The 14569-nt window shown below is 38.8% G+C and overlaps 1 protein-coding gene and 1 long non-coding RNA gene across 3 annotated transcripts; both read right to left on the bottom strand.

The window, feature by feature from the left end:
* Window positions 1-1168: 1168 nt before the first annotated feature.
* Window positions 1169-2842, bottom strand: LOC133283850 (expansin-A4-like). 2 transcript variants are annotated; one of them, XM_061480761.1, is made up of 3 exons: window positions 2681-2842; window positions 1831-2140; window positions 1169-1490 (listed from the first exon to the last, which is right to left on the bottom strand). In XM_061480761.1, the coding sequence occupies exons 1-3, from the start codon at window positions 2805-2807 to the stop codon at window positions 1187-1189; spliced, it is 741 nt and encodes a 246-aa protein (XP_061336745.1). In that variant the 5' UTR covers window positions 2808-2842; the 3' UTR covers window positions 1169-1186. The 2 variants fall into 2 exon arrangements, with proteins under 2 accessions (XP_061336745.1, XP_061336744.1); XM_061480760.1 differs by having other exon boundaries at window positions 1831-2143; window positions 2660-2842.
* Window positions 2843-7877: 5035 nt separating this feature from the next.
* On the bottom strand, window positions 7878-9267 carry LOC133283853 (uncharacterized). Its single transcript, XR_009747837.1, has 4 exons — window positions 9149-9267; window positions 8775-8851; window positions 8611-8675; window positions 7878-8179 (listed from the first exon to the last, which is right to left on the bottom strand). It is a non-coding gene; the product is annotated as an uncharacterized LOC133283853 (long non-coding RNA).
* Between the last annotated feature and the right edge of the window lie 5302 nt (window positions 9268-14569).

The raw sequence follows: 14569 nt of genomic DNA on the forward strand, positions 1-14569 counted from the left end.
TCACCTATCGAAAGCAAACAATCTCCAAATGATATCTGTAATCAAATTATGAACACAAATTTTAAAATTTTCTTAGCTACAAAAGGGCTAAAGAAGCATTTTAGATAGATATAACATAAAAATTATTAATGGATCTTCACTTTTCAACTTAAATTTTTGTATTGAAATGTTTTTTTTTTACCATGGTATCAAAGCCAAAGGTGAAATAACCTATAATGATCTAAGTATTTGAAGAGGTGGAAAGTCAAACCCATGATAGAAGAATCAATATCTTGATGAAAAGCCAAATATTGATGAACCCTATAAATACTCGAAGAAGTTTATCCTTGAGAGGGAGATGTTGTGGAGTCCAAGTGAGTGAGTGAAGTTTCACGTTCGTTAAAAATGGACTGATTAAACACCATATAAATGAAGAGAATAAAGTTACTAAAGTTACTTTAGATAAATTTATCTAATGTTTACCGAAACGACGTAGTTTGGGAGTTGAAAGATTAAAAAATTAGAATGATAAAATTTATTATAACCCCTAAAATAAATTAAAATTATAAACAATCATGATTTCCGCTCCCAAAACAACGTTATTTTGTTGAACATTAAACAAATTTGTCTAAAACAACTTTAGAAAAAAATGAACTCATAAATGAAAGGACCCAAACATTTAATATTCTAAGGTTTTGAATTTGATTGTAATGACTAAATTTATTGCATTTTGTACAAAACAGATTTTTTTTTATTCTAAAAATCAAAAAATTAATTTTGAAAAAAATTTCAAAAAGACCGTTGGTTTTTAATTTAATAGTATTCAAATAGAGTAATATTATATTTGAGTTACATATCTCGTTAACCACTCATTATTTATGAGATATGTGAAGCAAACATTTTATGTAAATAACATTTCTCCAGATACATATATATCAATCGAAGGAAAGTACCATAGTACACAAAATAACATGAAACTCTCGCCATATATAATTATTATATATGTGAAGTGACCAGCGGGTGCCATATAACCACCTCAGCTACTTTGCAGACCAATAAAATAAAACACTGGCCTTTTCAGAATCATAGTTACAACTTATAAGAATCAAATACCTATTATAACACTTTTTAGGTCTTCCATGGAATAACTTCATAAGTATAAAACTTTTTCTTCTTTTTTTAACTAATCTACCCCATATTGCAAAGTCTAAAATTGACCACCTTGGAAGGTCTGACCAAACTGCCAATTGGCTGATGCCACATTGAAGCTTGTCACAGTTCTACCATCACTGGAGGTGACTTGAAAAGAGAGGCTTTGTCCATTGAGGTAGGAGTTACTCTGCCAGTTTTGACCCCAGTTCCTTGACATGGGTTGCCACCCAGTTCTGGACCCTTTGATGGACACTGCATGAACATCCCCAGCACCACCCACATTTGTGACCAAAACTAGGTTGAAGTAAGAGTGTCCATTGATGGTGAACCTTATTCCTCCCTTTTTGACACATGGCACCCTGTCATAACACATAATTAAGAAAGGTGAATAAAATAGGATTTATAAAGATTAGTTATAAGATATTCAAGTCTTTTTAATTCAAGATCAATTTCACATCAAAGCTTGGGGTTGAGGTTTGGTAGGAGCTACACCAATTATCCTATGGTCATGAATAGGCCATTTGCTACAAAGAAAAATAATTGCTTGATCTTTATGAGGTTTCCAATGAGGGGGAGGAATTGATTTTCAACATTTAATCTCTTCACTTTATAAATTAGGTAACATAGTTGTATATCTTTAAGCGAATTAAAGCAACCTTTTAAGATTGAGATCATTGCCAAATTTATGGCTTCACTTACCTTCTAAAGGCTACAGGCACAATTCCAGCCCTATATTGTGCAATTTGAAGGAAGGCTGGTTCAGCCATATCAAAGTGTTGCAAAGGAGGGTTGCACCAACCACCATTGTTGTTTGGCAAAGATGGGTTTGGTGGACAAAAGTTTGTAGCAGTAACAATAATAGAACCTGGTTTGCACCATCTTGGGTCATCATCACATCTCATTTCATAGCAAGCTCCACAGCTTAAGCCATTGTTGAACAAAGCAGTGCTTAAGGCTGCAGTGTCAGTTCCATAACCCTGGCTATACAAATTCCCATAGCCACATGCTCCTCCTGCATATATAAAACAAAAGGATAAACCCCACTATCTCAATTCTCAATAATCATCACACCCTCTAATAAACAAAGTAACAAACAAAAATTTCCTTCACAAAGATAAAAATAGCAGTGTTGACTTGGTTTATCGTGAATTCTATAAGCAATGTTTATTCATAAAAACAAGATGAATGAAAACAAGATTTGATCATTAACCTTGCAATTAAGTACAAAGAATAGATATAATAATACATTTATCATCTCAAGCATAATTTAAAATTATGAATATGTGTATATTATAAAATTTAATAATGAATGTGCTGTCAATATAAAGCATGGCACCAATATGACTCACAAAAAAGGTCTAAATGAGATAGTAGCTTAACTAGCAAGGTCCTTTTCTAAAAAAATGTTAAATTATCATTATTCAATTAGAGACAAAAAAAAGTCACACGTATTTGAAATTTGAATCCTAATACTAAATATGTTCAGTTTCACTATGTAAAAACCAAAGAAATGAGAGGCTAAACTCACCCATTGTGCCAGAAGCATCACCCCCACCATAGAAAGTAGCATGAGCACTCTGCCAGCCACCATAGTCAGCAGTGGCACCCTGAAGGTTGATGTTGATAAAGAGAACAATGAGAATCATTAGAGCAATAGAAAATTCCTGGTGTGCCATTCTAAGCTTCTGAGTCTTTATGACAAAGCAGAAACAGAGGAGCAAAACAGGGGAAAGTGCAGCTTATTTGCTTTGCTGTGTGGTTGAATGCTTGAGGGGGACCTCTATTTATAAGTAACATCTGATTACTAACATGCACATAGGCATGCTTTTTTCCCCCTAAAGCCATAGAACAAGTGACAAATCAAGTGCACATGCTTTGGTTCTAGTTGGGGTTCCCAACCGCTAATCTTGTGGGCCATGCCCCAGCACATGCATCCCCAACCAACTTTATAGACCAATATCAATATTCTTTGATAGCCATTAGTTTAATATTTTTTATTTTATTTTATTTTCCTTTTCTTTCTCAAAATTTTCCCACTTCTTTATAATGGATAAATAGATAAGAGCTTAGGTATCATTAGCTAGTGCTTGGTGTTAAGAGTCCCAATGATAAAAGAGTTCAAAAGCTAAATTGCACTTTCAATTGAAATGTGTAGGGTCTTAAGGAGATGATAAACAGTATATTAGCACATGGAGGAGTATCTGTCTATCTGGGCAAAATCAAAAGCAGAAGCTCCTTAAGGACATTGGCATGATACAGCACCCCTTTTCCAATACTCAAGGGTCATGAGGGGAATAGTATCTTTTGTGTGCTTGAGAATGTGCCACATAGGTAGCATTACAAGGGCATGCTCATTAATTTTTTCAGTTCTTGATTATAATTGAAGTGTTTGGTTGATAATTTAATAGAAACAGCCTTGCTTCCAGTTGGACAGTGGATGGTGGTAGGGGTTGACGCACATATAATAAGGTTACCCTCGTGTGTTAGATAAACAATGCTATTTACTTGGACCCTGCCCAATCAGAATCTTTTATTACATTAATGTGGGAGCTTATATTTGGTGGAAGATCATGTCATAATTAGTTGTTGCATATATTACACTCACCAATTGATTATGTGAGCAAACCATTGCATTGAGTCTTTACAATTTATTTCTTAAAAACCTTTTTCTAATATGCCAAACATGTGTAAATAATTAATTAGAGTTAAAAGAGTGTACAAAATAAGCATATTATAAGGGTATAAAAATAGAAGGGTAAAAAATGATATCCTTTTCTCCCTTCTTTGGGACAAGTCCTATTTCCTTGGATCTAACTGCATTGGAGTTTAACTTGCCAAAATGACTTTGAGATATGCTTATCCTAGATGGAAAAATTAGATTTAGTCTCTTTTAAATTGTATAATATATTGAGACCAGGTGCTCATGATCTCTGTCTGACTACATGATTCACAAACATGATACTGTCGTATCATGTGTCAGAAATTTGTTCATGAAAGAAAATGAAATTAAAATAGGAATCTGGAGAGGAAGGATATTAAGGATCTCCATTGTTCTTCTTGAACAAGTTCAATGTTTTCTTGTGTATATTTATTGATTTTCAAAAGAGTTTTGCTACTAAAATGATGAATCAAATGTGTGTTACACATGGGATGAGGCAGACATTGTGGATAGTTTTTCTGAGGCTTTGTTGGATGTCAGGTCACATGCAATACAATGGCCAGAAACAAGTATTCAATATGATTCATACTTCAAAGCCTACATTGCTTATGTTAAACCGACCAGTGGAAAACAAGGATAACATGGCATTTTTAATACCAATCTTATCTTCTTTTTACTTTAGATTCTTTTTTTAAGAGAACATTACACTTTTATTTTTCATGGGTTGGGGGAGACTAACATTCAGTGTCTAAGAGGAGAGGAGTTTGAGTTTAGAAAAATAATTCAAAAGAATGTGAGTTTAATTAGTGGTGTTTAAATCAGTTTCTTTTTATTTTGTGATTTAATTAAATCAAGTTATTCCTATTAAAACTATTAATTTTCTAGAGATATTTTGGCCTAACGTCAAGAAGCAACAAAGATGAAAGATTAACGTGTTTCAAACTGATTTTTGTTGCTTTAGTTTTATAGGACTAAAACATTCACAACCTTGTACTAGTGAACTTTTGCCTTTCAACCAGAAGTAAATATTTCGTGTGTTATAGGTGAAATATAAGCAGTATATATTAGATATATTTAAAGGAAGATTAGTTTAATTGATCAAAGATATTTTATTGATGATAAAAAATCAAATTAGAATTTAAAAATACATGCATATGAAACTTTTGGTTTAGAAAAATCTGAAAAATTAATTTAACTGATTGGAGATTGTTTTGTTAGTGTAATGCAAATATCTCATTATACCTAATGTTTATTGAAGAAATTTAGAAGAGTGAAAATGTCCTTTGAAAGAATAACTAATTAAAGAAAAATTATTAATTTAATTTGATATGGAAGCTCAAAAAATACAAATTGGAAAAAAAAAACATGTGGCCGTTGTTGTCAAAAACTAGTTTAAAAACGTAAAAACGGTAGAAACGTAGTGCAAAAACGTGTTAAAACGTAAGTAGAAACAAGTAAAAATGCCATGTATAAATGTAAAAATGGTAGAAATGCAAGTTTTTACATTTTTTTACCGTTTTTACTTAAACTCAATTTTATTATTTTTTTGTTAAATTTATTTTTATTTTTTAAAAAACCTATTTTCCATTTTTGAAAATTCAATTTTCTCTTTTAATGTTTTTGGACTTATATCTTTTATAGTTATGTAACTTATATCTTTTAAATATGAAGTTATTTATTAAGTTTTTTTTTTTGATAACAAGTTATTTATTAAGTTTTGAGTAGTGATTTATGTGGAAAAAAAATTACATGCATATATATATATATGAAAAAATATTTTGACAGCTATTTAACTCATGCATAAATCTTATCTAAAGTGGTTGTAGATATAATAACCCTCACTAGTAATTATGAATTTAATATTGAAGAATAATTATATGGAAGTAAAAAGACAAAAGAAATAAAATCACATTTGGTGAAAAATGAGTTAAAATGACAGTTAAGGAGTAAAAATGCGGGTAAATAAAGTTACCCGAAAGTAAAAAGTAAAATTATAAATATTACCATAAAAATGTTCTGGACTAGTGTGCAAAGTTTGGTAGTGAATTAAGGTGCGTAGATAGATAAGATTTTACCCAACTAAACTAACTTAAATACTTAAGTTTTGAAACAGCATTTCCTTTTATTTCTTCTCACGCGCACGCCTCGCTCTTCTTCTTCTTTGTGCGTCGACAGTAGCCATAGATGGAGAGCTCAAATTCTAACTTCTCCATTTCTTGATGAAATCAAGTGAGGTAAAAAAACAAAGTTGCTTAGAATTGGGAGACAAACACAACCCCTAATCCATAATCTATCAAAAAGCCTTGTATTGAGAGAAAAATGGAAGGGAAAGTGGCGCCCCTTTGTTGATTGAAGGTCCAAGAAGGCGTTTTGATCTCATTTGAGGTTGGAAATCCACTCATTGGGTGATTCTAGGTAAGTCTATGTTAAGAAATCTTAATTTTCTGAGTTTTGAGAAAGATTGATTTAGGTTTTCATTTTTAAAGTTTGGCTTGATTGAGCATGTTAGAGCTTGATTGAGGTTTAGCTCATGTTCAGAAAAGTGTTCAGATGAAGATTTTAACGTGAAAATGTATTTGGAAAATTTGAGATACCGTATTTTTGAATAGTGACGTATATGAATAGTACCATATACACGAACAGTACCGTAGAGATGAAGAGTACCGTATGTATGAATAGTTAAGAAATATTTGATAAGTAAAAGATAAAATGAATAAATGGTCAACGACGGACAATCTTGATAAGAAATATATGAATAGTACCACTATTTGATAAGTAAAAGATAAAGTGTTCAGAGCTTGATTGCAGCAGCTCTCGCCGTCGACGATGGACAATCTCTAGAGTAGTGGCCCTCCTTGCCACAGTGAAAACAGATCAGCTGCCCCGTAACACAACGTCCTGCATGCTCCTTTCCGCACCCCGAACACCTAGGAGTGGAAGGAGGCCTAGCAAAACCTCCCTGCTGCGAAGAAGTCCTCTTGAACTGACCAGGCGTGTAACACCCCGTTCTAGAACCGGTTTGTTAACATCGCATTATGATATTAAGCGCAGTTACAATCACATGGGTTCAATTAAAATCCGGATAAATTTTTCATTTTAAAACGTACCGAACTTATAATACCCAATTTCGTGATCATAACCATATTACCTTGCGGAAACAGATAAATTAAGCTTAACATCATGTTCATTTTCCATTTTTAAACCATTAATTTACTTCTTGTTTAGTTCAATACTTCTACTATATTGTAGGTTTCTTCATTAGCTACCTGTGGCTTCAAACCGTGCTCAAATCGGAGCACTGTAGCCCAAGTTAGGACCATTTGAAGCAACACAAGAGAGTGTTGGTCACAGGCCCAGCGCGCTTCAGCGCGCTACCGGGCGCTCAAGCGCGCGCTATCGGGCGCTAAAGCCTCCATCTGGGCGCTTAAGCGCACGGAGGCAGTAAGCATTAGCATTTCCAGTGTGGATGGGCGCTTAAGCGCGCAACAGGGCGCTCAGGCGCGCTAGCCTGGGCGCTCAAGCTCCCACTGGGACGTTTTAGCGCGCAGAGACAGAAGCATTTCCTCCTACAGTGGCTAAGGGCGCTTAAGCGCGGACCAGGGCGCTCAAGCGCGCAACCCTGGGCGCTTAAGCCCCACCCTGGGCGCTAAAACACGAGGGGACAGTAAGCATCCCAACTTTCTGCAGAAAAGGGCGCTTAAGCGCCAGCCAGGGCGCTCCAGCGCGCAATCCTGGGCGCTTAAGCCCCCACTTGGGCGCTCCAGCGCGAGGAGGCAGAATGCATTGGCACTCGCAGGGGCAGCAGGGCGCTTGGGCGCGCTCCTGGGCGCTTAAGCGCGCTGCCAGGGAATTCCAATTCCCACATTTCTCAAGTCCAAGCCTAGGGGAAAATGCATCCCCATTACGAACCCCCAAATGTCCATGCCCCAAAACTAAATCCTAGCACTCATCCAACCTCTCCTCATGAGATTTAGCTAGAATTTGGACAGCATGACCTTTGTTTTCTCATCGTTTACCAGTTTAAACGAAGAGGGTACCTAATTGATTTTCAGCCCAACCAATTCAACAACTCAATACATAACAAGCATGCATATATTGAATTCCAAGTAGGCATCATTTACATTACATATCCTTTACAAATCATAGAACTTAGCTTACAAAACACTATGATCATTCCCTTGGCTCCCATCAACAATAGGTGTAACCAAAGGCATGAGCATAGGCTAAGTTCATCCAATGAATCAAGATATACATATGATCATGGGCTTTCAAAATAAAATCCTATACATGTCAACTACAAAAGGCATGCATAAACTCAAAGAAGTGCCATATTTCATGCATAATCCAGATATGGCCACTTGCCACCAGAGGCTCCTGCAGCATCCTTACCTGAAAGGGGGTCCCCACAACACGGGGTGAGATATACGAATATATCCAGTAAACCAGGGGTCCTTGGAGCATCTCTCCACCCCACAGTTCCATATCAGTGTAATAGCAATAACAATAATAATGCAGTAAATACATATCTATGCAAAGTGCACTACATCTCCAGGAGAAATCCCTCGAGCTCTCAAGCTGTCCTAAGGAAACTCAGATGCAAATAGTCCTACTGGCCAGCTAACTACCAAGTATGATTTACGCATCGTCATGCCACATACCAACATAGGGAAACACCATCCTATGCCACACCAAATGCATACACATACGTATAACAAAGCATTACACTATTTTATTGCATTTATATACACTATAATCACCACTACCCTTTCAGGGCTTGGTGGAACAATCAAGGGAATTACACCCAAGGTCCGAAGGCTTACCTCAATGCTTCAGTCGACCTTTGTTCTTCACCAATGTCAACAATACTCTACTCCAAAACCAACACCTACACATGGTGTAATGCAATCAACACATTGCATCCAAGAGTATTTCACAATCAACCATCAATTACTCAATTCAAAACACAACACAAGTATGAGCTTACCAATTCCAATGAGCTATTCAAGCTCCATAGCTTGCTCCAATGGTTGATCACTCACGGTTGGTCCAAATGTCTCAATCCTAGACATCACAAGGATCCAATCAATCATTCAACTCACTAATTGTTCAACATGCTAGAATACTAACCAATCCAAGCATGAATTTTCCAATATTATGAACAATTATCAAATGACTATCTAGGCTCATTTCCACCGATTAAATGACATTCCTAGCATTTTTCATAACATGCTCTAAGCTCCATTCTTCCTAGAACATAGCTAATCCAACTACATTTCATAAAAATCCCAATTTACTATTCACAAACCCTAACTCATGCAAATTTCAAGGAATCATGAGGTTCAAGGGTTAGAATCTTACCACCAATGGTCACACAACCAAGGATTGATGGCTCCTCAAGCTTCAATGGAGGTAGAAACTCTCAAAACCCCAATTTTCACCAAAGGGCCGAATTTTTGAGAGGTAATATCTCTCTCCACAATGCTCCCCACTCAAAACAAAGCAAGGATTATGAAAGAGGGCGAGATTCTAAGCGATTTAGGCTTTTGAATCACCCAAAACCGTTGGGATTAGCTCTCTCTCTCTCTCTCTTTCCCTTTTCTTCTTCCCTCTCTTCTCCCTCTCTTCTCTTCTCCTTTCTGGTTCGACGGGTTGGGTGGGAAATGAGGGTCATTTGGTGACTTAAGTCACTTAACATAGGTTAAGTGGCTCTAAGCGGGTATTGGTTCGTCTATCTATTTAACTCCAATAATTACCAAACTTTACCCAAAAGTCTGGAATATTATTCTAGGAATATTACTATTTTTATTTTTATATTTTGGGTACTTTTGACAGTACCCATTTATACCCCTTAATTTTCACTGAGTACACTTTTTAACTCCAAAGTGACTCAGATTCATTTTATCAAGCCTCATACTTAATTTCACCCAGTAAAACATGTTTAATTAATTAATTACACTTGATTTCCTAATTAATTAATATGGGCTATTATAGTCACCCCACCTTTTAGCGATTTTGTCCGCAAAATCAAGAACGTACCTGTCCTTAAACTCAGGATATTGCCGGAGAAGCTCATCTTCCCGCTCCCAAGTGGACTCTTCAGGCGTCCTTCCTTCCCACTGGACTTTCACCATAGGAATAGATTTATTTCTCAGCTTCTTCTCATCTCTTTCGAGTATCTTCAGTGGTCCAATCGGAGTCTTCAAATTCTCCCGGATTTCAACATTATCAGGTTGAACCACATGAGAAGGATCAGCTACATATTTCCTCAGCTGAGAAACATGAAACACATCATGCAAATTTGCCAATTGCGGAGGTAAGGCAAGCTGGTAGGCAACCGGTCCCACCCTACGAAGAATCTGGTACGGTCCAATAAATCTCGGACTCAGCTTCCTCACTCCAAGGGCTCGTCCCACACCCGTAACCGGTGACAGCTTCAGGAACACATGATCTCCCTCCTCAAACTCTAGAGGTCGATGCTTGAGATCAAAGTAACTTTTCTGACGATCCTGAGCCTTTTTCAGACGATCCTTAATCATTTTAATCTGCTCAGTAGTCTCCTGAACAAAATCCAATCCAAACCGCTCTGTGTCTCCAACCTCTGACCAACAAGTAGGTGTCCTACACCTGCGACCATACAAGGCCTCGTAGGGAGCCATACCTAGACTAGCATGGAAACTATTATTATATGAAAACTCAACCAGCGGGAGATATCGATCCCATGCAGTACCCTGCTCCAGGGTGCAAGCCCTCAGCATATCCTCCAACGTCTGAATGGTCCTCTCAGTCTGACCATCCGTCTGTGGGTGATAAGCAGTGCTCAGTCTCAACTGAGTGCCAAGAGCCTCCTGCAATGCTCCCCAGAAGCGAGAAGTGAACTTCGGGTCCCGATCACTAACAATGCTCTCAGGCACCCCATGAAGCCTCACAATCTCCTTCACATAGAGCCTAGCCAATCTCTCCGCAGAGAAATCTACCCGAACTGGCAAAAAGTGTGCGGATTTTGTCAATCTATCCACAATCACCCATATAGAATCATAACTAGCCTGCGTTCGCGGCAATCCCACTACGAAATCCATGGAGATACTCTCCCATTTCCATTCAGGAACATCCAGAGGTTGCAGCATACCAGAAGGCTTTTGATGCTCAATCTTTACCTTCTGACAAATAAGACACTTAGAGACAAATTCGGCAATATCTTTCTTCATACCAGGCCACCAGAAATTCATCTTTAGGTCCTGATACATCTTTGTAGCTCCCGGATGAACTGTAAAATGACCCTTATGAGCCTCTGTCATCACTTCTTCCGCCAACTGCCTAGGTACAACTACACGACCCTGATATAATAGTATACCCTCATCATTGCAGGATACACCACTCTGACCTTTTAGTCGTCTAGCACTTTCATTTTGCAGTTGAGCTTCTTTAATTCTGGTCATCAGTTCATTCTCAATGCTTGTGATTTCAAAGCCACAAATTTTACATGGAAAAATTTTAGATAATTGAATATCTCTGAACCTCTCAATCACTTCATAATCTCTGATCATCATGCTTGATATACTCACGGATTTTCGGCTTAGTGCATCCGCTACAACATTAGCCTTACCAGGATGATATTTCAATTCAAAATCATAGTCCTTTAGGAACTCGGTCCACCGTCGTTGTCTCATATTCAGCTCCTTCTGATCAAACAAGTATTTCAAACTCTTGTGATCGCTGAATATTGCAAATTGCATTCCATACAAGAAATGCCTCCACTGTTTCAACCCAAAAACAATTGCAGCAAGCTCAAGATCATGGGTTGGATAATTTTCTTCATGCGGTTTCAATTGCCTCGATGCATAAGCTACCACTCGCCTATCCTGCATCAGCACACATCCCAATCCCTTCTTGGAAGCATCGCTGTATAGCTCAAATTCACCTTCCGGGTCGGGAAGTACTAACACCGGAGCGGTCGTCAGTTTCTCCTTAAGGCTCTGAAAGCATTCTTCACATTCTTGTGTCCAAACAAATGGAGTATCCTTCCGGGTCAAACGGGTCAATGGCAACACCATGGCTGAAAATTCTTTAATGAATCTCCGGTAATAACCAGCCAAACCCAAAAAACTTCTTATTTCTGTTACTGTCTTGGGTCTCTCCCAATCAACAACTGCCTCTATCTTGCTAGGATCAACTGCTACTCCCTCAGCAGAGATAATGTGACCCAGAAATTGCACTTGAGAAAGCCAAAACTCACATTTAGAAGGCTTTGCATATAACTGTTTCTCTCTGAGAATTTGCAACACAGTTCTCAAGTGACCTTCATGCTCTTCCTTACTCTTCGAATATATCAGGATATCATCAATAAACACAATCACGAATTGATCCAGAAACGGCTTAAATATGCGATTCATGTAATCCATAAACACCGCAGGAGCATTAGTGAGTCCAAATGGAATTACTTGATACTCATAATGTCCATATCTAGATCGGAAGGCAGTCTTCGGAATATCTTCCTGCCTAATTTGGATTTGATGATAACCCGACCTCAAATCAATCTTTGAGAAGACACAAGCACCCCTCAACTGATCAAGCAAATCATCTATGCGAGGGAGAGGATACTTGTTCTTAATGGTAACCTTATTCAACTGACGGTAATCAGTGCACAATCTCATGCTACCGTCCTTCTTCTTAACAAATATGACTGGTGCTCCCCACGGGGACACACTTGGCCGGATAAACTGCTTAGCCGAAAGCTCTTCAATATGTTTCTTTAACTCGGCTAATTCTGGTGGTGACATCCTATACGGAGCCAGAGAGATAGGCCCCACACCAGGCAATAGATCAATCGTGAACTCAATCTCTCTATGAGGCGGAAGTTGTGGAATTTCATCTGGAAACACATCCACAAACTCCCTCACCACGAAAATAGTGCCAATCTCCTCATGACTTCCGCCTACTAAACCCCCCACAAAGACATATCCCAATGCCCCGGCCCTCAAAGCCTTTCTAACCTGCAACACAGATAGATATGGGGAAGAACTAGTAGCAGAATCATCAGCATCAAGCACAATCCTTTTACCGCAGCAGTCTATCATAGCACAGTTCTTTGACAACCAGTCCATACCCAAGATAACTTGAAGGCTGATCATAGGTAAACAAATAAAATCCAGCACGTAATCTCGGCCTTCATATTTGAATTCAACATCTTTACACAACACGGATGTATAACACTCCTCTCCAGTAGCAGTAACCACTTTCATTGGAGGGCGAATGTCATACATTTGCAAATTTAGCCCAACGGCCATAAAATCAGACATACAGGAGTGTGTAGCTCCTGAATCAAACAATACTTCAACATCCATATTATCAATGTAAATTGTACCTTTCACTAGATTCGGAGCCTTCTCCGATTGTTGACGGTCCATGGTATATACTCTACCAACCGTCTGAGACTCCAGCATAGGTTGAACAACAGAGACCGGAACAGCAGTAGCTTGAACTGCCATAGTCCTTGCTTCGTTCTGAGGACACTGCCTGGAGTAGTGACCGGATCTTCCACATTTAAAGCAAATCACCTCACCAGTAGCACATGGACCCCTATGCTCTTTGCCACATCCCTTGCACTTGGGGGGAGGTCCTCTATCAACAAACTTCTTCTAAGTACCGGGTTTTTTGAACAAGTCAAAGGGCTTATTCGCATTCAGCTTCTTGCCTTGCACCTTCCTGTTCTTCCAATAACCTGAGCCCGTTGCTTTATTGGAACTAGGTGCCTGGGCCTCAGAAGACTTCTTGGTTTGGGACACCTTATACACTTCCTCCACCTTTCTACACTGGTTTACAAACCGACTGAACTCTCGGATGTCACAATTTGACATCTTCCGAGACATCTTCTCATTAAGACCCCATTGGAACTTGGAGGTCATTTCAGCCGGGGTGGGTAAGGCTCGCCCATAGTTGGCGTATTTCACCAACTCATTGAATTTTGAGAAGTATTGGTCAATAGACATCGACCCTTGTTTGAGATCGTTATACTCATTCTGCTTTTGTTCCCTAGCCTCTCTAGGGAAGTAGTTATCCAAGAACAATGTCTCGAATAACCGCCATGTGATCTCCCGACCTTCAGCTTCTAATGGCTGCACGGTATTTGTCCACCAATCTTCTGCTTCCTCTTCTAGCATATAAACAGAGTAAGCCAACTTCATTGCGTCAGGGCACCTCATCACCCTGAATATCTTCTCCATCGCTTGGAGCCATTTTGCAGCCGCCATTGGCTCATAACCTCCCTTAAAAGAAGGAGGTTTATGTTTTCGGAAAGCCATCAGTCTCCTTTCCTCCATTTCATGATCACCGACATTTTCAACTTGAGGTTGACGAACCTCAGTGTGATGACTCCGACTTCCGGAGTGGTGACTACCTTCACCCTCATTGTTACCCACTCCACCCTCTTCCTGTGAAGGAGGTGGAGAAGGCGTAGCAGTGTGAGGAGGAGGAGTGGGTTGCCGGTTCACGGGCCTAGGACCCCTCAACGTCCTCAGCTCAGTCATCATTGCGGCCATGGCAGTCCGCGAGTCTTCATTTGTTTTCATCAGATTTTCATTGGCTTGCCTGCTAGCAGCCAACTCCCTCTGAACGGCTGCAAGAGCTTCAGCCACGGGATCAGGCTGTACGCCCGTTGCCCCACGGCCACTTCTAGGCCTCACAAGAGCAGCCAAAACAGGTTCTGGCTGAGCATTGGTGTTTGATGGTCCGGGGTTGTTTCGGTTCCTCGTCATGTCACTACACATGTTACACAAAGAAATG

Source organism: Gastrolobium bilobum, unplaced genomic scaffold (assembly GCF_033153095.1).
Source record: "Gastrolobium bilobum isolate Gb01-03AN ecotype WA unplaced genomic scaffold, APGP_CSIRO_Gbil_v1 utg65958, whole genome shotgun sequence".
In the NCBI taxonomy this organism is placed as follows: Eukaryota; Viridiplantae; Streptophyta; class Magnoliopsida; order Fabales; family Fabaceae; genus Gastrolobium; species Gastrolobium bilobum.